General features: G+C 38.7%; 1 protein-coding gene across 1 annotated transcript in view; it reads right to left on the bottom strand.

Annotated features, from left to right (window-relative positions):
* LOC126199581 (uncharacterized) overlaps window positions 1-23,096 on the bottom strand; it is a 252,274-nt gene that overhangs the window by 209,609 nt on the left and 19,569 nt on the right. Inside the window, exon 3 of the mRNA XM_049936505.1 lies at window positions 15,711-15,801. Within this exon, the coding sequence (XP_049792462.1) occupies window positions 15,711-15,801 (91 nt within the window). The remainder of the gene's footprint in view (window positions 1-15,710; window positions 15,802-23,096) is intronic.

The raw sequence follows: 23,096 nt of genomic DNA, 5'->3' as shown, positions 1-23,096 counted from the left end.
ACACTTTTAGGTTCTTCGCAAAAATTTCGGCTGAACTTTTCTCCGGCTTTAGCCAGCTTTCAATGCGTATAATTATTTGAGCACCAGTGCTTTCTATTAGCGCTTGGAGATCTGGCACTTTCCTAACACAGCCACGACAATTTACAACAGTTACACTGATGTTCCTGTATCTACGTTCTTCCCGTGTTCGGCCTGCATCATATTTTTGTTAATACTGTTTTGTTAATACAGTTACTTTATTGTTTTTCCATCAGTGAGCATTCGCTTCTTTATTTCAAGTTTCACGTATATAATTTTGTTTTCGTGAGACGGGGAATTTTTTGTAGTTATTTGTATTTCACATTTTTTTTCGCAGTCAGATTGCTTGTGTTATTGCTAACAGGACAGTTTTTTTTTAATTTAACAGAACAGACTGTGCTCTCGCCACGAATGTTGCCGTATACAGGTTAATGATGTATTTCTAATTAACATTTGTGTTGCTGATCACTTTTCAAGAATTGCAAGATTACTTACGAACTTAAATAGGAGCGTAACTGTTTCTCTAATCACGAGTTCAACTTCATATTACCGTACAGACAAAATACCAGCAAACAGAACTGTACATTTCCATACAACAAAAATAAATTAGTCACTTTCAATAAGAAACTCAGGGACCTTAAAGTGATGTGAAAGATAAAATTTGATGCAACTAACGACCCCGTCACTGAACAAAATTATGAGATAGTATTGCTTGCACGTGAGAAGCGTGTTTGTCAAGTCTATCTCTGACTACTAATGATTTTGTAGATTAATTACTGAGACCAGCTGCAACTGCAGCAGCTCCAACCAACTGAAGAGTTGTAAGTAGGCTGTTTAGGTTTTTATATTGGTAACGCCACGTAGCGCTCTGTATGAAAATCACTGGCTGTGCTGTGTGCTGTCTGTGGCTAGTTTGCATTGTTGTCTGCCATTGTAGTGTTGGGCAGCTGGATGTTAACAACGCGTAGCGTTGCGCAGTTGGAGGTGCGCCGCCAGCAGTGGTGGATGTGGGGAGAGAAATGGCGGAGTTTTGAAATTTGTAAGACTGGATGGCATGAACTGCTATATATATTATGACTATTAAGGTAAATACATTGTTTGTTCTCTATTAAAATCTTTCATTTGCTAACTATGCCCATCAGTAGTTAGTGCCTTCCGTAGTTTGAATCTTTTATTTAGCTGGCAGTAGTGGCGCTTGCTGTATTGCAGTAGTTCGAGTAACGAAGATTTTTGTGAGGTAAGTGATTTGTGAAACGTATAGGTTAATTTAGTCAGGGCCATTCTCTTGTAGGGATTGCTGAAAGTCAGATTGCGTTGCGCTAAAAAAAAAATATTGTGTGTCACTTTAGTGAATGTTTGAATACGTTCAGTTCTGCTCAGCTGTTTGAAAATCAAATAATGTAAGGGGTTTACCAGCACAGTAATTCATTAATTTTTTTAAAGGGGATGTTTCATATGTCGACCCTTAGCCGAGGATACCTCACTGGAATCTTTTGATTTTTTCTTGTAGTTTGTGTAATTAGTGTAGCTTTTGTTTACTGCTAGCGCGTAATTGTAGAGAGAATTTCCTTTGTAGTTGTAGTTTTTCATTGTGGTACAGTAAAACAGTTGTGGCATGCATGTAGATTTGCACCAAGTATTTCTCATCTGCGCGTGCAATTAACTAGATATTATTTTCAGTGCTATGTTAATGTGTTCTCTTATTTTGCTCTTCAAATTGTGCTTTTCTGTGTTATCGTGTAAAATATCGTGACAGTAATGGCGTGTGAAAAACGTAACACTAGGCTCCAAAGTAAACTGAGAAATGATAGCGAAGACGAAAGCAGTGTGTTAGCGCCACCGTGTAATGAATTAACTAATGTTCAAAGTAGTAATTTGGTAACTGTGCATAGGGAAATGGAGCGGGCTGCAAATAATGGCGTAGACAGTGAAACAATTAGTGAACAGGGAAGCATTATCGATCAATCGGTCGGCAACAGCCCGCCTCAGGAATCGGGAATGACCGGACACAATTTTTCAAATACTGCAGATTCAGGTTTTCGGTCCTTACCGCTTTCTCAAATAAGTCAAGACACATTTTCTGCTTGTCAAAATGTGAATGTTGCCGGTGCAACTTCACTGCCGAAAAGCACTGAGGAACATGTTTCAGACACCAGTGCATTGTTATTACAGTTAATGCAACAAATGGGACAAAGGCTACAAAAGTTAGACACAATGGAACAAAATCTTCAAAAGTTAGACACAACGCTTGAACAAAATCAGAAACAAATGGGACAAAATCTTCAAAACTTAGACACAATGGAACAAAATCTTCAAAAGTTAGACACAATGGAACAAAGTCTTCAAAAGTTAGACACAATGGAACAACACCAGAGACAAACACAGCAACATTTAGACGCAATGGAACAAAATCTTCAAAAGTTAGACACCACACTTGAACAAACACGTGAAGATTTAACTACTGAGTTACATAAAATCGAATCGAAATGTTAAAAAGTCTGTAATGACGTAAAACACAAATTTGTGAGCATTTCCAACCTATTTTTTCGCGTCATGAAAATGCATTACAGAATCACGAAGCAGCCATAAAAGAACTGCGAACTATTGTCCATGAAAATCACGACACCTTGCAAGCTAAATTTGACTCAGTTGCATCTACCGATTCGGTTACGCAACTTGCAAAAACTCAGGAAAACTTAAAGGACACAGTAGAGACGATTTCAACACAAATGGACACTCTGAAACTTGGTTCAGAAAAACACACAGAGGAAATAATTTCACTATCGGATAAAATAGCCGAACTTTCAGATCAGTTCACTAACTTATCTACAAAGGTAGACGATGATCTGAATGACACAAGACCTGTAGCCTTCACTGACACTGAAGAGTATGAAAAAATTAGAAAATTCAAACAAAATCAAAATCAAATCAATACACTGTACAAAAGAGAAATCCGGGAAGTACAAAATCAGTTGGCACAAGTAATACAAGAATTACATATTTCAGAGGACACTCGCGCTCCAATACGGGAAGAGGGACTTAGAAATACGGAAAAGCCGCAAAATAATAACACAGGGCATTTCGGAAGTTATGAAAGAAATTGGCAATGTGCACCGAATTTTGAAATGGAACCGCCGACACGACGTAACAATGACCGACATGCGACTCGCCGACACGATGATTTTGACTATAAGCTGTTCATTACTACACGTAAATTCAAAACATTTAAGAATTCTGACAACGACATTCATCCACAAGCATGGCTTCATCAATTATCTCATTGTTTTCCTCCAAACTGGTCATTGGAGCACAGGTTAGAATTTATGTGTGGCTACTTGGAGAATGAACCAGCTGTAAGAATGCGATCGGTCATTCACGATTGTCACACTGAAGGAGAATTTTATCATGCCTTCCTCTCAGCATATTGGTCTCAAGCTACACAAGACCGAGTAAAACATAGCATCATAATGATGAAACGTTTCGAACAATCTGAATTTTCCAGTATTATGAAATATTTTGAAGACATGTTGCATTAGAATCAGTATCTTTCAAACCCATACAGCCCCTCAGAACTCATCCGCATTTGCTTAATCAAATTGCCTGAACATATACGACATATTATTTTAGCAGGACGTTCAAAGACGACATTGAAGCTTTTCAGAGACTGTTACAAGAACTGGAAATGACACTGACAATCGCGGAACGCGAAAATAGGTGCACAACAATTACAGGTCACATCTGTCACAATTCCGCGGTGACAGAAATAATACACGACAAGGCTATTCTTACAATGTAAATCGTGACCAAAACAGACACCACCCGTATGACAACCGTTGGCAGAGTAGTAATAATTACAGGGAAAGATCACCTCTCCGCGGTAATGACTATCACAGAGACATCAGAGAAACAGACAATATGGGAACCAAAATAATTATTATCAAGGGAGAAAGAAGAATTTTAGATGCAACGGTCCAGCGTGCAGTTACGATTCAGGGAGAAATTCTCCACCACATGACCGACAAGAAAGAAACTATGGAATCTACTGACATGACGACAGACGATATGATCGTAACGACAGACCTGAATTGCATCAGAACTGGCGGAATTCAAACAGAGCAGGGCCCTCTCGACAAGATGAATTTATAGAAGTTAGGTCTCCAAATCCCAATAACGACGCGCGCCAACAAAGACACAATAGGCAATGACTCATACCGCTGGCAGCCACAAAACGCACTTATGAAACTGACGACGCAGCTGCCGTAGCTAGTAATTACGTAAAAATGGAAGACATTAGGGACATCTTACTCCAGGACACGACGTAAAACATAACAACATTGCATATACTGTGATTCACATTACTGTAAATGACGTAAAATTTACGGCAGTACTTGACTCTGGCAGTCCCATTTCAGTAATTAGTGAAACAGCTTTTAGCAAATGCAACAAATCGAACGATTGCCCCATACTTCCGTTACGTAAGATTAAATTACAAGGTGCAATCATTGGAAAAAGTGTAGATGTACGCCAGCAAACCAACTTAGAATTCCTTTGGCAAAGCCACAGCTTCTCTATGAACTTTCTTATTGTTCCATTATTGTCGACGGAAATTATACTGGGAGTAGACTTTTTGAATGAATACAAAGCAATCTTAAACTTTCACGATGCTGAAATAAGTTTAGAGAAAGAAGGTAAGTCAATAGCTTTAAAATTTGAAGATTGGCTCTCAAACCATGACGAAGAAATTAATCGGCTTTACCTCCTGTTAGACAACAGTTCGGAATTTTCGACGGAACTTGACACTAACAATCACTCTGCAAGTACTGACGGGGATGATATCGACGGCGCATTTGATACTAATGAGTTAATTCAGAATAAAATTCAAACAATTGAGAATTGTAATGACACTGATAGGCAAGATCTTTTTGAGGTTTTACAAGCACATTCCACAGTTTTTACTCACAAAACAGGAACAATCAAGGGATTTCAATACCAATTTCGTGTTCGTGAGCATACTAAATTTTGTGTTAGACCATACGTAATTCCAGCACATTATAGGGACCGTGTTAGAACAGAAATACAATCTGTGCTTGACGAGGGCATTACTGAGCCTGCAGTAAGCTCATACAACAATCCATTACATGTTGTTGAGAAGAAAAATGGATCGATCAGGCTTGTCTTAGATTCGAGACAAATCAATACTATCATTATTCCTGAGACAGGCCGCAAATGTTGGAAGAACTTCTTCAAAATTTTAATGGTGTAAAAGTGTTGTCTTCTATTGATCTCAGATCCAGCTTTTATCAGATCGGACTTCATCCAGAATGTAGAAAATACACAGCTTTCCTTTGTTTCGGCGTTTGTTATCAGTTTCGGAAACTTCCTTTTGGTTTGAACATTTCTTCGGCAGCATTCATTCGCGAGCTAAATTCCATATTACCTGAGTTCTTAAAACGTCACATCACCTTATATGTGGACGATATTCTGATAGCAGAAGCCTCATAGGAACAACACAATCCCATCCTCAACAGCGTGTTACATATTTTTGCAGAATCTGGAATTACAGTTAACTTGGAAAAGTCTGAATTTGGTTGGACAAAGGTGAAGTTTTTGGGACATATTATTTCTTCTGAAGGCATTCAGCCGGATCCTGAAAAGTTAGAAGCAATCAGAGCCATTCCAGTTCCAACCACAAAATAACAAGTCCACAGTTTTCTAGGTCTCGTTAATTTTTACCGTCGTGTTCTGAATATGCAAATTCTAGTTATACCAAAACTTTGTTCTCTCACTGGAAAAAAAATACTATTTGGAACTGGGACGAACAAGCACAGTTGGAATTCAATTCTTTGAAAGAATCGCTACTTAACGCGCCAATACTAGCTCATCCAGATCTATCACAAGATTTCTGCCTTAGCACAGATTCTTCTAAAGTCGGTCTTGGTGACCATTTATTTCAAGAAGCCATAGAAAATGACACTACCGTTCAGAAAACCATTGCTTTTGCTAGCCGAGTGCTAACAAAATCTGAAAAAAATTATTCTGTTACTGAATTAGAAGCTTTAGCTATCGTTTGGGCATTTAACAAATTCCGTTTCTTTCTTTCTGGTAAGCACGTAAAAGTATAAAGTGATCATCGTGCATTACAATTTCTTATGTCTTCAAAATTAAATCATGACAGGTTAAAACGTTGGGCATTGCTTCTGCAAGAATTCCACTTCACAATAGTCTACATTCCCGGCAAGGAGAACATTGTTGCAGACGCAGTGTTACGCGCACCGGCTGGGCTTGAGAAAAGTAATACAGAAGGCAACCTCGAGAAAAATTTCAGTATTCTTTACATTCAGAAAGTCGCCTTTGAAAACTTCATCACCACATCTTTGAAGGACATTGCACATGAACAAGATAAAGATCCGATTTGGAAAGACATCAAAAGTAAATGGCATGAAAAGACACACACACAAATTCGGCATTATTATCTGGTTAGAAACAACATACTGTTCAAACGCTGCACTGTTGATGACAAGCTATAGGTACTTTCCATTCCTGACGATTTTGTTAATAAGCTCATTTGGTACATTCATTTCAGCTATGCACATTTTGGTCCACGAAAATGTTATCATATTATTCGGACGACTTGTTATTTTAACAATATGGAAAAGAGAACTCGAAGAGTCTTGTCCATTCGTAAACTTTGTCAAAAGGCTAAACCATCTACTGTCTCACATCGTGCTCCGTTGCTTCCTATCATTCCTTCTAAATTAAAAGAATTTGCTGCTGTTGATCTCTTGGGACCGCTTGTCAGAACATCTAATGGATTTTCATACGTTCTAGTCGCTGTTGAACTTACTTCAAAATTTGTTTCTTTCACTCCTTTACGCAAAGCCACTGGACGGTCTGTATCCAACACCTTTTTTAAAAATTTCTTACGTGAAGTTGGACACGTTAGTAAAGTCATTTCAGATAACAGACCGCAATTCAGATCTGCTGTTTGGTCACGCATGCTTCGGAACCATAAAATCAAACATGTTTTTATTTCATTGTACTCACCACATTGTAACCCATCTAAACGGATTATGAAAGAAATCAACAAGCTTTGCAGACTTTATTGTCACAGAAAGCATCAGTATTGGGACAGATATTTACACTCATTTCAAAACGTGCTGAATGAAATGCCTCATGACTCCACTACTTTACCACCTATTCTTGTACTGACGAATGAAGAACCACCGAACAGAATCAGAGAGCTTGTATCTTTCCCGAATACATGTAAACTTCAACACAAAGCCATAATTGATTTGGCTATTAAAAATATAAAATCTGCAGCAGACTAAAGGAGAAAACTACACGGTAAAGCAAATGCAAAGAAATTATATATTGGTCAGAAAGTTCTCATTAAAGCTCATTCATTGTCACATAAGAAGAAACACTTGAGTCACAAATTCTTTCTAGTTTACAATGGACCTTACAGAATCTGACGTATACCACATGTTAATTGCGTTGAAGTTGAAACTCTGCGTACTAGGAAGAGTAAAGGTTTACACCACATTTCACATGTAAAACCGTTTATTGAAAGATAATCTGTTTTTTAACTTAGTCTTTGCCATAAAACTTTTCACATCACGCTACTAGTACAATTTCTCACTCTGAGAAACTGTTAACATGCAACAATGTTTTGAAGTTAACTATCTAGTCTAGAACCTAGGGAACATTTTTAAACAAAAATTACGAATGCATTGTTATAGTGAACAGACGACACAGTGTTGTTATTTGTACATTCTTGCTTGTTAGTTGCACAATTACGTAACGGCTATCAGCCTTCCATACTTAGAACATATACTTGTACTGCTAAAGAGATTTTAATGCAACATTTTGGTTTACTTGAAAATACATTCTGGACTTAAAGTATTTTCTGCGAGATACCAGATGACACAGTGGTTAGTTTATGTCACAGCTACACGATTTTATCACGACGCTACTAATGAGTGACAATTTACAATGTTGCTTTTGTGGTGTTTCTGTTTTATATCTGCACAGTTTTTCTGAATTCTTCTGGAAAGTAAAACATGTTTTAGTAGTAACTTTTGTGGTATAGCTACAATGTGACAGCCTTTGCAACAATACGTTACGGTATAGTAATTTCTTGATCACAGTAATGTACGTAATAACTACGATATCTATACGCATAGCATTTCACTTTGGTTTATCATGAGGTAAGTACATTGACTTCTGCAGAACTTAGCTTTCGGAGGACGATAACTATGACACTTCCACAGAATTATCTTATGGCAAGACGCACATTTAGCGCTAAAGGACACGTATTTGAGTGATTAATTTTGTACTTCAAACATTTATTTTTAAAGACTTTTTTAATTACAATGATACAAAGGTTTTCCGTGATACATTTCATTCCATTGCTGTAATCTGTAACACCTGAGGGTATAATTACATTAATCCTCAGGGGGGTACACGCTTACTTTGTGTACCATGTGTTTGGCAAGCACAAGGAGCCCTAGCTAATATGGTATTTGCTTATACAACTTTACACTTCGGTACCATATTTCTCTAACACATAAATTACACAGCTATCTGATCATTTAACTGAGAGACAAACATTTTTTTTTTTTTACTACATCAGTGACACATGTTTACGCAATTACACAGTTGGATAATTTCATACTTATGAAATTGTATTTTGTCTGTACTTTGTGAACTGTTCATATTTTTTCGGAACCATTGTCATGCTATGAGAGCTTTGAATGATGTATTTGGTATGCGATCATGATTTTTAAAGTATGTTTGAGGTAGATGACACTATTGAAATGAGCAGAGAATTTTTTTTAGGTTTTTAAATTATTGCAGAGAGCTACAAAGTTTTTGAGATTTGACTGAGTTGTTATAATGTTATTTTTACGACGACGATGGGTATTATGCTGCTGAGGTATGTTTATGATCAATAAGCTGATGCTATATGAGGAATTTGATTATGCTACATATTTGTTATGATGAAATATTGAAGAAGTGTCGATGAATATGTATATGTGTAATAAGGTAAGGAATAATGAGTAGTGGTTAGGGACTCTGGTTTGTGAAAAAGGTTGTTGGAAACCAAGAATCGTACTTTAAGGGTTATGAAATGTATGTAAATGCGTGAATGTATTACAATGCCGACGAAAATTTTTTGGACACTGTTATATTAATAGGATTTTGTTTCTACACATCTGTAACGCAAAGTCTTGACCTGTGAATCCTTTTATATGAGACTGTCACTGTAGTGTAAACTGGTGTCGTAAATATTTCGGTAAGAATGTTAAGTGACCACCTTCACGTAATGCGTCGTGGTCACCCAGCTGCGCGACAGTCGCCTGGAAAAAAGCCATTAGTGTGTGCCTTTCAGAGGCACAGGTGGAGAAGAAAAAAAAAGGAGGCCATTATCCTCACTATTGACATTCCTTTGTAGAAAGCATCGCAAATACGACACACTCAAACTTGAAAACATATGATTATACTGTGGAGATCTTAATTTATGATATTTACTAAAATGCCTAATGAAATGAGGAGAAACATTTTACATCTATTGTCTTTCTAGTTGAGACAATTTTTTTTGCCTTTGGAGACGCCATTTGCCTAGTTGCTTTATATATATATTTGCTCATTTTGTTTACTACCAAGTTTGTAGCTGCAGTAGCATTGTTTAAAATAAAACTTAATAGATGTACTAATATCACAATTTTCTGTCTACAGACCCAGTAAAGAAAAATTTTATGATGTACTTTCGTAGAAAAGAGAGCACAAATAGACATTTCCCTTTACAGGAATTGCAAAAATTATTTTTTAACAGTAAGTCAAGGTGATGCATCACTCTAGTGTTAAGATGTGACATAGGTATTAGACATGGCCATCTTTACTGTAATATTTTTTCATGCTTGAGCTTTGTCATAATTAGCTGCTTGCTTTGCCAATTTCCATTTTTTTGCCATTGCTGTTTGTGTTAATTGTTTTGTACTGCTGCATTGCCTCGTCCCTTAGTATATATATCTGAGCTCAGTAGATTTAAGTTAGCTTAAAATGGGGTAGGCTATATAAGAGAACGAGTTGTGATGAATTGGAAGAAATGAATTGAGAAGCTATAAGAATATGATTTGGCCAAAAAAGTATTTTGAAAGAGGATATGAACAAAAAAGTAGGGTTTAGAGACAACAAGTTTAGTTAGGATTTTCTTGGAAATAAATGATGTAAGATAATGGAAAATAAATAATGAGGTAAGAAATATGTGAACATATAAATACAGAAAGCATGCTTGCATAGGATGTTTTGGTGAAAACAAATGTTGAAATAAGACGAAAGATCTATGGAATGAAGTTTTGGGTTGGACTGCAGTACCAAATGTTACACTGAAAACGAACCCTGTCCTTTCCATTGTGTTATCCCCCAATGTGTTTGTGTACTCTTGTATATTTATGTTTTTCCTGTCTTTATGTGTTTAGCTAATAAAGTTATGTTGTAGAATTTTTCTAATAATATGTTATTTACTTTGTAAAGATGTTTAGACATTATTTATTCTGTTTTGTTTTAATGCTCAAGTGTGAAGTTGATGTTTCAAAAGTTATTCTGATCTTTTATGTATGTACTTATGTCATAATTCTTGTAGCACTGGTGTACATGTTTATTTCTATTCTTTTGTAAAGCCTGTATTACCACAAATGTTATCTGTATTGTTATGTTCTTTAATGATGTATTTTGCACCTTTGTTGTTGTATTCTTATGTTACAAAATTGTAATTGACACCAGTTCATCAAATTAAGTAAGTTGTAAGTTACATTTCACTGCACACGTTTCTGTTGGTCATAGTATATGGATAACATGTGAGAAGTAGGGACTGTTAGTGTTTGCACGTGTGTTGATAATTCAGCAAGGGAATGGATAACAGCATTGCTGGTTCTAAGGACAATTAAAAAAAAGTTTTTCAGTGCACAAGTGGTGGTTTATGGACTTGCTATATTCTCCGCAAGACTCTTTGATGGTGATTGTGTACCTGCACAGTCGCAACAGATGGTTGCTGGCCGTCTCTACAAGGACTACAGTGGGTCTGCATCTTTGATGGCCCACCAATACCATTATTTCTACAAGGACCGCAGTGGGTCTGCACCTCTGATGGCCCACCAATACCATAATCTCTACCAGGACTGCAGTCTGTGATGACCTACCTACCAATATTCTTCAAAACTTCGACTGACTCTGCTGTGGGTTTGCTCTGTTGTGGCCCATTACCTGCCTGCATGTCAAGAGTCAGCACTGTCTTTCCGGTAGAAGGACAACACTACTTCTTCTAAACTGCATGGAAATCCACTACTTCCGTGTGCATTTTCTTTTACTGCTCAGACTTTGAGAAAAACACTGCTATTATATTGTGATGAACGATCAGGACTGTCTTTATGAACTGTGAGAAAATTTTAGCTTTTGACCAACATTGTATCAATAAGTGTGTGCATTTGATTTCTCTGTTATTGTAATTGTGCAAAAATTTTAACAAATATGTATTGGCCAGTGCCCAAAACAATTTGTAAAATTTTTTTGGGGGACCATGGGGGCTATGTAAGTAGGCTGTTTAGGTTTTTATATTGGTAACGCCACGTAGCGCTCTGTATGAAAATCACTGGCTGTGCTGTGTGCAGTCTGTGGCTAGTTTGCATTGTTGTCTGCCATTGTAGTGTTGGGCAGCTGGATGTTAACAAAGCATAGCGTTGCGCAGTTGGAGGTGAGCCGCCAGCAGTGGTGGATGTGGGGAGAGAAATGACGGAGTTTTGAAATTTGTAAGACTGGATGGCATGAACTGCTATATATATTATGACTATTAAGGTAAATACAGTGTTTGTTCTCTATTAAAATCTTTCATTTGCTAACTATGCCTATCAGTAGTTAGTGCCTTCCGTAGTTTGAATCTTTTATTTAGCTGGCAGTAGTGGCGCTCGCTGTATTGCAGTAGTTCGAGTAACGAAGATTTTTGTGAGGTAAGTGATTTGTGAAACGTATAGGTTAATTTAGTCAGGGCCATTCTCTTGTAGGGATTACTGGAAGTCAGACAGCGTTGCGCTAAAAAAAATATTGTGTGTCACTTTAGTGAATGTTTGAGTACGTTCAGTTCTGCTCAGCTGTTTGAAAATCAAATAATGTAAGGGGTTTACCAGCACAGTAATTCATTAATTTTTTTAAAGGGGATGTTTCAGGGTGCTCTGTCGAGTACTGTATTAGTCTTATCTCCAATGTGTTGTGTCAGTGATTCTTTTCTTGTGGGTGGGGGAATTAAAGTTTGATTCAATAAACACTCACAAATAAGTTACATTCGGTTCTTTAATAGAGTATGGGGAGAATTGTGAGCCGATGAGCACAATCTTGAAGATTTCTTCTTCATCTGAAAGTCGAAATCCGGTCACTCATAGTGTCTGATGCCATGACATGTGCCAGTTGCGTCCTTTTTATGAAAAAACCACTGTGTAGTTTTCGTGCTATTGCTTTGCAGATTAAAAGTTACGTCACAAAATATAATAGGTGACCTCATGATTCAGTTAGGTCCAGTACGTCTGTTGGAAAGTTGCGTACCAAACAACACTTTCATTTTTTCAATAATATGCTTTCAATAACTCGTGAACTGAGCTTTGACGATACTGTGAAAAGACGCTCTCTAACTAATATCTGTATATACAAAGCAAAGTCTCGAGTTGTTCCCCCCTGAGATGTTGCGAAGGAACCATGGTTACCTCAGAAAGCTTCTGGTATTTTTAGCCAGTCATTGTGATAGCGGTAGAAAGTGCGCGCTTGCAGGTGGATTTGAAACATACATGTTCCTGGAGGCTTGCTAAGTACGGTGGAAGATGAAATGCAGTGCGGCGTGTCTGCACTTGCTAGTGGGAATGTTTCAGTTATTCGAAGTGTTGTTCATATACACGGTTTTGCAGTAAATTCATTCGTCTGACATCTGTGTCCTGCTGATTATTTTACTAATCTCGGGCATCAAACTTGCTATGGATTATGAAGGATAGCTGCTATTCGAGAGCCTGGTATTACAAAACTTACGGTTCTTTGTCCTTTTAGCAAGCTTGATGATGGTTATGTTATTGTGTTCTGGTCATTCAGACGGAAGCTATAAGCATTCAGTTTAGTCACTCTCCCTTTCAATTAATGTCATTCTATGTTTTTCTTGAAGTTCTGTAATTGCGGAAACTTCTGACTAATGTTGCACATGTATCTTGAATGTCAGGTGAATTTTGTCCTGTGCTTACTTCATTGGAACTCGGTATAGTTTAATTAAAATTGCTTTTCCTCATTTTAATTTCCCAAGTCATTTATTTAATATTTTTCCTATACTTTATATTGTTCTTTGTGTGCAATCACTGCTGTCTCACATACTGCTAAGTACCACTTGTTCTACCTAACTCTGGAGCATGATAAAAATGATGAAATCGTTCAGTTTTCAGAAAGTTCCCCCTGTTCCTAGCAATACGAGGGTAACTCAATTACTATCCGCAATTTAGTTATATTTTTGCTTATTTTGGTAGTACTGTCGTTTTAGTTGATGACGCATGCTTTTTTTGTTGTTATTTCTTTGCCATTTTCAAGCTGCTCGGTTAGTTTCGTTATCGCTGTCGTGCTGTTAATCATGGCTGCTCCGCTGTCTACTTGCACCAAAGAAGAGCAACGTTCGGTGATCCGTTTTTTGTGATCTGAAGGCGTATCAGGGGCCGAAGTTCATCGAAGACTTTCGATACAGTACAGGAAAAGTGTTTTGCCACAACGGAGTGTCTACGAATGGATTGAAAAATTCCGAAATGGTCGCACATGTGTTACGCATGATGAAGGAGCCGGACAATCGTTTACCGCCACAAATGAAGAAACCATTGAGCGTTAACATGAAATGATTCTCTTAGACGATTAACTATTGACGAAGTGGCACATCGCCTGTAAATTAGTCACGGTTCTTCCTACGAAATCATCCAAAACAGACTTGGGTTTCACAAAGTTTGTGCAAGATGGGGCCCAAAACAACTCACCCAGTTGCATAAACAAACGCGCTTGGACACCTGCAAAACACATTTGGATCGCTATGGTAACGAAGGAGACAACTTCTTAGACAGGATCACCACTGGTGAATAAACATGGATCCATCATTACGAACCGGAGAGTAAACGGCAGAGCATGGAATTGAAACATCTAAATTCGTTGTGCAAGAAGAAGTTCAAGACTCAGCCGTCCGCAAGAAAACTGATGCTTATTGTTTTTTTGGGCACACAAGGTCCAGTACTGGAACATTCTTGTACGTTACAGTGAGATGCTTACTGTCAGGCTAAAGCCTGCAATTCGAAGCAAACGCCGGGGATTGCTGTCAAAAGGTGTTGTGTTGTTGCACAACAATGTCCGTCCGCATACTGCTGCCGACACTGCCGAAATGCTCCAGAAACTTAAATTTGAAGTACTGGATCATCCTCCATATTGTCCCGATCTTGACCCTTCTGACTATCACTTGTTTGGCCCACTCAAACGGGGATTAGGGGACCGTTGATTTTCCTCGGACGAAGCAATGAAAGAAGCTGTGCATTCTTGGCTCGCAGCTCCACCGAGAACCTTTTATGAGGGCATCAGGAAGTCTGTACAACGATGGATCAAGTGCACTGAAACGCAAGGAGACTAGGTCGAAAAATGATGTTCTTATAAGTTTCCTATTTGATTACAATAAAATTTTGTAACTACTTCGCAGATAATAATTGACTTAGCCTCGTAAATACCCCATTCTCCGTGTGCAGAGTTTCAGTTGTGAAGGTAAGTTTTAAAACTTACTGACTGACAGTGAGTGTAGAACTGCTGTGGCAGATTTGATACGGTACATTTTCTGTGTCCCGCGAGACCCACTTGCAGAGAGTATTGTTCAGATGTCGCACTACTACGTAACAGTTCACTCATATTAAGTTCTTTTGAACCATACCCACATTCAAATAACCGTAACAAATTACCAGCAATAAGCCATTTACATATGTTATGGCAACAGAAAGGGGCTCCATTCTCCATTTCACAGGGGTCCACTAAAAGTTTGCCACTGTTACACGGATTAATACTTGATAGGATCTTTTGGGTGGTTTTATCATCCACTGACGTCTAGCTATACTTCCTATGCATGTCACTCGTTAGTGATGCGGTTTAATGTGAATGTGAGCTACTTTTTCAAATCTGAGTTCATTATCGAAGGCGGATAGCGTTACAGTGATTATTGGACCACGAATTTATTTATATAGAGGTACAGCTTCGTTAAGTCAAGGTGAACGATAGTACTTGTATTATTAGTTTCAATTTCTAATAATCAACCTTACAGGTTTGACATACGCTTACGTTAAACATATGCAATTTTAAATTTCTTTTGAACTTGAGAAAGGTCAGCGTATCACCCCCATGCTATATTCAGTGAGTATCATATTGTAACTATGCAAATGGGATGTGACAGTTTCATACGTTGAAAAAGGCTTTGTCTTACTGCCGAAAGATTTATCATTATCAGGTAATTTGAATACATTTATCTTGGTGCATCTACCATGCACATTTTTCAGATCTGAATTGAGCACATGGCTATCGTTGGCAGATGTTGATAGTGATACTTATCTCAGTTTATGTCACTGTGTCTCTACCTTTATTGAGTAACGAGTGATACCAACCTGAGCTGGTGAGAAGACCTTCTCCAAGCCAAGGGTACAGGAACGAGTAGAAGGTGGACTTCTCAATCAACTCGCTGCTGGACATTATTTTCTGAAACAACATGAAAGAGTCATCAGATCTCACTGTCTTTTAGCTGCACAAATTACACTTATATGCTGCTCAGTAGAAAATGTCTTACAAAGTGTAAAATAATGATGTTTGAGGGATTAGTCATATCTTACTTTTCTTAGTTTCCGCAATGAAAGACAACAAACAGAGATTTGGATTGAGTAAAGTAATGGAGACATTATTAGGGACTGATACTGCATATGCAGTAATGATAGTCGCTTTAGAGGTAAAGATGACCGTAACACAGAGGATGATTTGAACACAGTAGTGCTTTAATGTACCTGTGTAGGTTTAATGAACAGATCGTCAGCTAGTTGCCTCCAGGATAGCTACCACAGCAAAAACCCGTCAGAGAATGAGCTTGTTATTATGCTATTGACCATTAAAATTGCAATACCATCGGAGAATGAGCTTGTTATTATACGGCTGACCATTAAAACTGCAACACCAGAAAGGATATGAAAGAAACTTTGCTTATTGTGATTACATAATACAGTGGGATGAACAAATGATCAAATCTGCAAGTTGATTTGCAAATGTGCAGGATTCGAATTGCTGTACACAGAGCTGCCAACTGTGTCAGTGGCTATAGCCTAACCCAGCTGGTCATGGAGTCAAACTTCGTTGACAGTAGGGGCCCAAGACGTTCCTTGCTGCTTCAACTCTAAGGCAGAGTTCATGACCTTGGGTACAGGTAGGGCCAATGACATCCCTTGCTGCTTCATCTCTAGGGAAAAGTTCATAAACGTGGGTGACAGGTAGGGACACATGACATTCCTTGTTGCCTTATCTCTAAGGCGCAGTTCATGAACATGGGTGACAGATAGGAGCACATGACGCTCCCTGTTGCTTCATCTCTAACGTAGAGTTCATGAACTGTAGTGGTGTACCAGTCTCTCAGTAAGCTATGACCAAATGTTTCCAGTGGGTGAGAAATCTGTAAAATGTATTGGCAGGGGCAAAAGTCGATCAAACCAGTGTATTGAAGTCGTTTGAGACTGCATGGAAAATAATGCAGTTTTGAATTAACTTGTTGAGAGGTAACGCCATGGAATTGCGTCTGATATGCAGTACATGCTGCACAAAAGACAGTTTATTTGAGCCAGTGGTCATAATGTTGCGCACCCAGAAGAACTCTATATCATTGAGCTATGCATTCTTCCAGCTTCATTCTACTCAGAGCCTCCACAAACGGATACACTGAGTTTGAAACATATACTGTGTTCGCACGTTATGAATTACCTCGATGAAAATGGTTTATTGGGAAATAGAACGGGTTCAGAACACGTCGGTTTCGTAAAATACAATTTATTTACAAGAAGTAATGTGAACATCAGCATGGGACGTCTAATTAATTCCATAAGCCTACAGTTCGAGAAGGCTTTTGACACCGTTCAATGCGACTTCTAATCAAATTGCGTGCCTACAGAGTATCGTCTCAGTTGTGAACCCGCATTCGTAAATTGGTGTCAGAAAGGTCACAGCTCGTAGCAACTGACGGAAAGTCCTCGAGGCGAACGGAAGTGATGTGTAGTGTTCCCCAAGGAAGTGTTATAGTCCCTCTGCTGCTCGTAATCTATATAAATGAGTTACGACACAATCTGAACACTCCTCTTAGATTGTTTGCAGACAGTGCTATCATTTACCGTCACGTAAAGTCATCAAACGATGAAACTGAATTGCAAAATTATTTTGACAAGGTATCTGTATGCCACGGAAACTGGCATTTGGCTTTAAATTATGACAAATATGAAGTCATACACAGGAGTACTAAGAGGAATCTGGTAAATTTCGGTTACACGATAAATCACACAAATTTAAAAGCTGTAAATGCAACTAAATACGCTTGAATTACAATTGTGAATAACTGTAAATGGAACGATCACATAGATAATGTTGTAAGGAAAGCTAAACAATGACTGAGACTTATTGGCAGTACACCTAAAGGATGCAGCAGGTCTAGTAAAGAGACTCCCTACCCTACGCTTGTCTGTCCTCTTCAGGAGTGCTGGTGGACTGTGAGGAATCCGCATCAGGTTCAAATGGCTCTAAGCACTATGGGACTTAACATCTGAGGTCATCAGTCCGTAGACGTAGAACGACTTAAACCTAACTAATCTAAAGACATCACACACATCCATGCCCGAGGCAGGATTCGAATCTTCGACCGCAGCAGCAGCAGCGCGGTTCGAGACTGAAGCGCCTAGAACCTCTCGGCCACAGCGGCCGGCGCCGCATCAGGTATGATTGATGAATGAAATCGATCAATTCCAGAAAAGGAAAGCTCGTTTTGTATTATCGTGAAATAGGGAGCACAACTTCACGGATATGATACGCGAGTTGGTGTGGCAATCGTTGAACCAAAGACGGGATTCGTTGCGGCATGACCATTTCATAAAATTTCAATCACTAACATTCTCCCCTGAGTGCGAGAACATGTTTTTGGTGCCCACCTACGTAGAGAGAAATGAAAATTGTAATAAAATATGATAAATCCAAGCACACACATTTAAGTGTTTGTTTTTCACGTGGGCTTTTCGAGAGTGGAACGGTAGAGAAATAGCTTGGAGGTAGTTCGATGAACCCTGTTCCAGGCACTTGATTTTGAACTGCAGACAAGCCATGTAGATGTAGAAACATTCATTGTGATGGCGTATGCAGAACTGAAGGTACTCATCTGCTTGACGTGGAGCCACTGACGCGTCCAGAACAGTCCTCGGCCGCTCGCCTGTCGGTTTGCCTCTGCTGCAGCCTCATTGGAAACGGCAACAATGGTCCCCTTACTCAAGGCCCTTGTTGCTTCAAACGTCGTCGCACTGTGCTATGTAAATATGGATAAGTAGCCTTTCTCAGACATTCGGCCTGCCACTTCTTGCTCCACTGGCTTATGTCCACATCTCTGATCACAGCAGGAATTAATCTCTGTTGGGTTCCACTCGTACAACTACATCTACATGACGCTCTTCATCGAACCACCTTCAAGCTATTTCTCTATCATTCCAATCTCGAATAGCGCGCGGAAAAACAGACACTTAAATTTTTCCGAACGACCTCTGATTTCTCTTATTCTGTTATGATGATCATTTCTCGCTATATAGGTGGGCGCCAACAAAATATTTTCGCTTTCGGAGGAGAAAGCTAGTGACTGAAATTTCAGAAGAACTTGCCGCAACGAAAACAAATGGTTCAAATGGCTCTGAGCAATATGGGACTTCACTACTGAGGTCATCAGTCCCCTAGAACTTAGAACTACTTAAACCTAACCAACCTAAGGACATCACACACATCCATGCCCGAGGTAGGATTCGAACCTGCGACCGTAGCAGTCGCGCGGTTCCAGACTGAAGCGCCTAGAACCGCGTGGCCACTCCGGCCGGCTATTATTTAGTCAACTGACACTTTTGGCACCATACGGATATCGTGTCAAAATTGTTTTGCAATAGGATGGGATTATTTGATAACTATAGAAGACGGTAAAGGGCAGCATCGTCTGCACACAATCTAAAGAGGGCTGCCCAGAAGGCTTCCTAAACCGTTTATGTAGATCAGGAACAGCGGAGGATCTTTAACACTTCCTTTGGGAACACCAGATAATACTTCTGTTGTATTCGGTGATTTTCCGTCGTTGCTATGAACTTTGATCTTTCTGCCGGAAAATCGCGGTTCCTGCCGCACAACCTAGACGATACTCTCTAGGCACGCAATGAAATTAGAAGTCGCTTGTGAGTAACGGTGTCAAAAGCCTTCTGGAAATCTAAAAATTTTGAATTAGTTTGAAAAGCCCTGTCGACAGCACTCATTACTTCCTGAGAATAAAGAACTAATTGAGTTTCACAAGAACGATATTTTCTGAATCCATGTTGGCTACTTGTCAATAAACTGTTTTCTTCGAGGTAATTCATGATGTTTGAACACAGCTTATCTTCCAAAATCCTACTACAAATCGACGTTAGTGATATGGGTCTGTAATTCAGCAGATTACTCGTATTTCCTTGTTCAGGTATTTGTGTGACCTGTGCAGCTTTCCAGTCTTGAGGTACGGATCTTTCGACGAACGAGCGGTTGTATATGATTGCTGAGTGTGCAGCTGCTATATCAGAATACTCTGAGGGGATCGTGACCGGTATGTCTTCGCTAGCTGAACCGACTCCTCATTCCCGTTAAGCACGCACCTTGGTCTATACAAATCAGACATCTGTAGCGGGGCCATTACAGCAACAGCGTGGGTGGATCCACGGGGTGCTTGCAGACTGTAGGAAGCTACTGGTTAGTGCAAACAGCAGTTCCATTATTACCAACTCATGTTAGTGTTTGCAAATTGGATATCAACTATATTGTTAATACGATACGGTCTTTCTTTAGTGGTAGATGTTGATAGTTGCTATGAGTAACAATTAGCACTGAAATTCAAGTTCCTCTGAAACAGAAAAGACTCATACAGGATGGGTGCTGCGAGGCATACAAAGGCCTTCACAGATTCGTTCACCGCTCCACTTAGCTGATCGTTATTATTCTGGCCACAGCTTCATTACCACACTGTTGACCGTTATAGTTGCAACAAAAGGAAGGTTAGGAAATAGGGAAATGCTACTTACTCTAAATTAGGAAGAATACATGACTAAATATTTAGTTGATTTAGGTTTTTATTTTTTATTTTTGATTCATCAGTCTTCTGACTGGTTTGATGCGGCCCACCACGAATTCGTCTTCGCTGTCAATCTCTTAATCTCAGAGTAGCAATTGCGCCCTATGTCCTCAGTCATTTGCTGGATGTATCCTAGTCTCTGTCTTCCTGGACGCCTTTTACCTTCCACAGCTTCATCTAGTACCATGGAATTTAATCCCTGGTGTCTTAAAAGATGTCCTATCATCCTGTCCCTTCTTCTTGTCAGTGTTTTCCATATATTCCTTGCCTCGCCGAATCTGTGGTGATTCCTTGCCTTATTAGTTCACATAATTTTCGACACCACATCTCAAATGCTTCGAGTCTCTTCTGTTCGACTTTCCCACAGCTGTTTTTTTTTTAATACCGTACAATGCTGGACACCAAAAGTACATTCTTTGAAATTTCTTCCTGAAATGGGGTGGGAGCACAGCCTAAGTGCGTAGGCTGCCCAAATCAGGTATAGTGGCTGAGCAAAGAACCGTTGACCGAACCCAACTTACGTAATGTCTGACTCCAAAGACGATAAACGTGTCTTCTTTATTCGTGCCAAATTACTATCAGCACAGCTTCTTATTCATAGTATGTGTGTGTGTGTGTGTGTGTGTGTGTGTCTGTAATGATGCAGCGCGAAAAAAAAAAAAAAAAGACAATAGCTAACAGGAAAATGTATTGCAATGTGTGCAACAGATATGAACATTTTTAATGCTGTTTCTGGTGAAGAACTAGGCCAAGAAGGTCTACATACACATTATGGAGGAGTCAGCGTTTCAGATGTAACGCTACGTCCCTCTACTATAAGCAGCCATGTCTAAGTGTAGGCTAATGAAATTTGAAACAGCATACTTTTTTCTGTTATTATGGCAGATATTAATAAAATATACTGATTCACATACTCAGATGTATTATTTGGTGCTTACAACACATTTCACAAACATTCTTTGATCTCTTGTGAATAATGTTTTATTTACAGCTAAAATCCTGGACATTTAAAAGATGGAAGAAATTATTAACAATGAAATGAGTGGAGCACTTTGATGGACGTGTTGCATTATTTTGCTTTTTGTGTCACTAGGGTGCCAATATAATACAAGCTTTGGAAAAACTCGACAGGCTACTTTGTGCTGCTCATTGTATTCCACAGCACTTAGCCACATTTTCGCTGAAGATAGATTCAAGTTAAATGATGCCCCGAACATCGCAGCAACAATAAATACTGTAATATTCATTGTACAGTACAGGAAGAAAGCAACCCCGCTTTTCTTTGAAATCATAATTGAAACCATAGGCCAGTACATGCTGGAACGACTTGTACGCTATCCTAAAGTGGCTGCTTTAGAGACGCTAACGAATTCTGTTTAGATTGCAGGAACATGATAATCAGCTTCCAGGAAAATTTTTTTATTTCCTGAAACCATTTACAGAGGTCACAGGTGAATTAGAAGGCGAGAAAGCCTACAATAATAAATTTTTCTTTGGTATGACAACAAACGTGCAGCGTCTGTTAGAGTAAGTTAAATTACTGCAGTTACAAGTACTGTTTCAGTATGAAACGAGGAAAGAATTTATTTGCAGTTAACTTGACTGACTGTTATACAGGGGGAGATATGTATTAGTTAACAGGAGATACAAGGGATTAAAACCCGAGCTGTGACTTTTCTGCGTGAGAAGGTTGTAATTACTTCCATACATAAAACTACTACGTTTCTTTGGCCATCATTCCGTGATGTCAATATGCTTGATGTAAATGAAAAACAGGAAATTTTTAGCAGTTTGCGATAAAAGTGTGCTAGTTTTGCAGGTACTACATGCAATCACTAATGTAACCGTTTTTGTATAATTGGTACATAGCGTGTTATAGCCAAAAGAAAACATTCTAATTCGCTTAACATTTTGCCAATGTAAACTATATTTTTTCGAGCACACCATCATCTAGTTCTCTATGACATCTTTCTCTTTTGTTTATTAACAGGGAGCCTTCAAGTACAGTATCATCGCCAATAAGAATGAGAGATCGTTACAAGGGCTGGAAGAACAACATAATATCTGCTGCAGCTGGAACTACTCTCCAGATTTTAGTGGACGTTGGTGGTGATGATAACATTTTAAAGTGACTTTGTAGACACGAACGCATCTAACAGTAATGGCGGCAGTAACACGACGTATTTTATGTATTCCGGCAGCAAGTGTACCTACTGAACGGTGCTTTATATTTTAGAAAATCTGGTATGTTATTAACAAATCGTTACAGCCCTTTAAATCGAGACTCATCAATAGTAACTATAAATTTTTTAAGTGAAACGTGTGAGGATTTACAGCTGTGGACTTAAAATGTTCTTTTCATGTTTTCTTTACACAAATGATGGTACCCTATTTTTCAGGGATGGTATTTATTTTGTTTATTGTTTCCTATTATTCACTAGGAGAATGAATTTCCTGTTTGGAATGAGTCCCTATTTGTGCTTGTATCATTATCAAATTATGTTTCACGTACTGTATAAAGTTAAGTGTGTCACATAAGCGTTGTTGGCAACATTACTTTTGTGTTAAAATGAGAGAGAGGGAGATAGAATGTAAGGACCGTGTCAGAACTCTCCATTACATTGATTAAATA

Source organism: Schistocerca nitens, chromosome 8 (genome assembly GCF_023898315.1).
Source record: "Schistocerca nitens isolate TAMUIC-IGC-003100 chromosome 8, iqSchNite1.1, whole genome shotgun sequence".
NCBI lineage: Eukaryota > Metazoa > Arthropoda > Insecta > Orthoptera > Acrididae > Schistocerca > Schistocerca nitens.
This window is presented reverse-complemented; position numbering and strand designations above follow the sequence as displayed.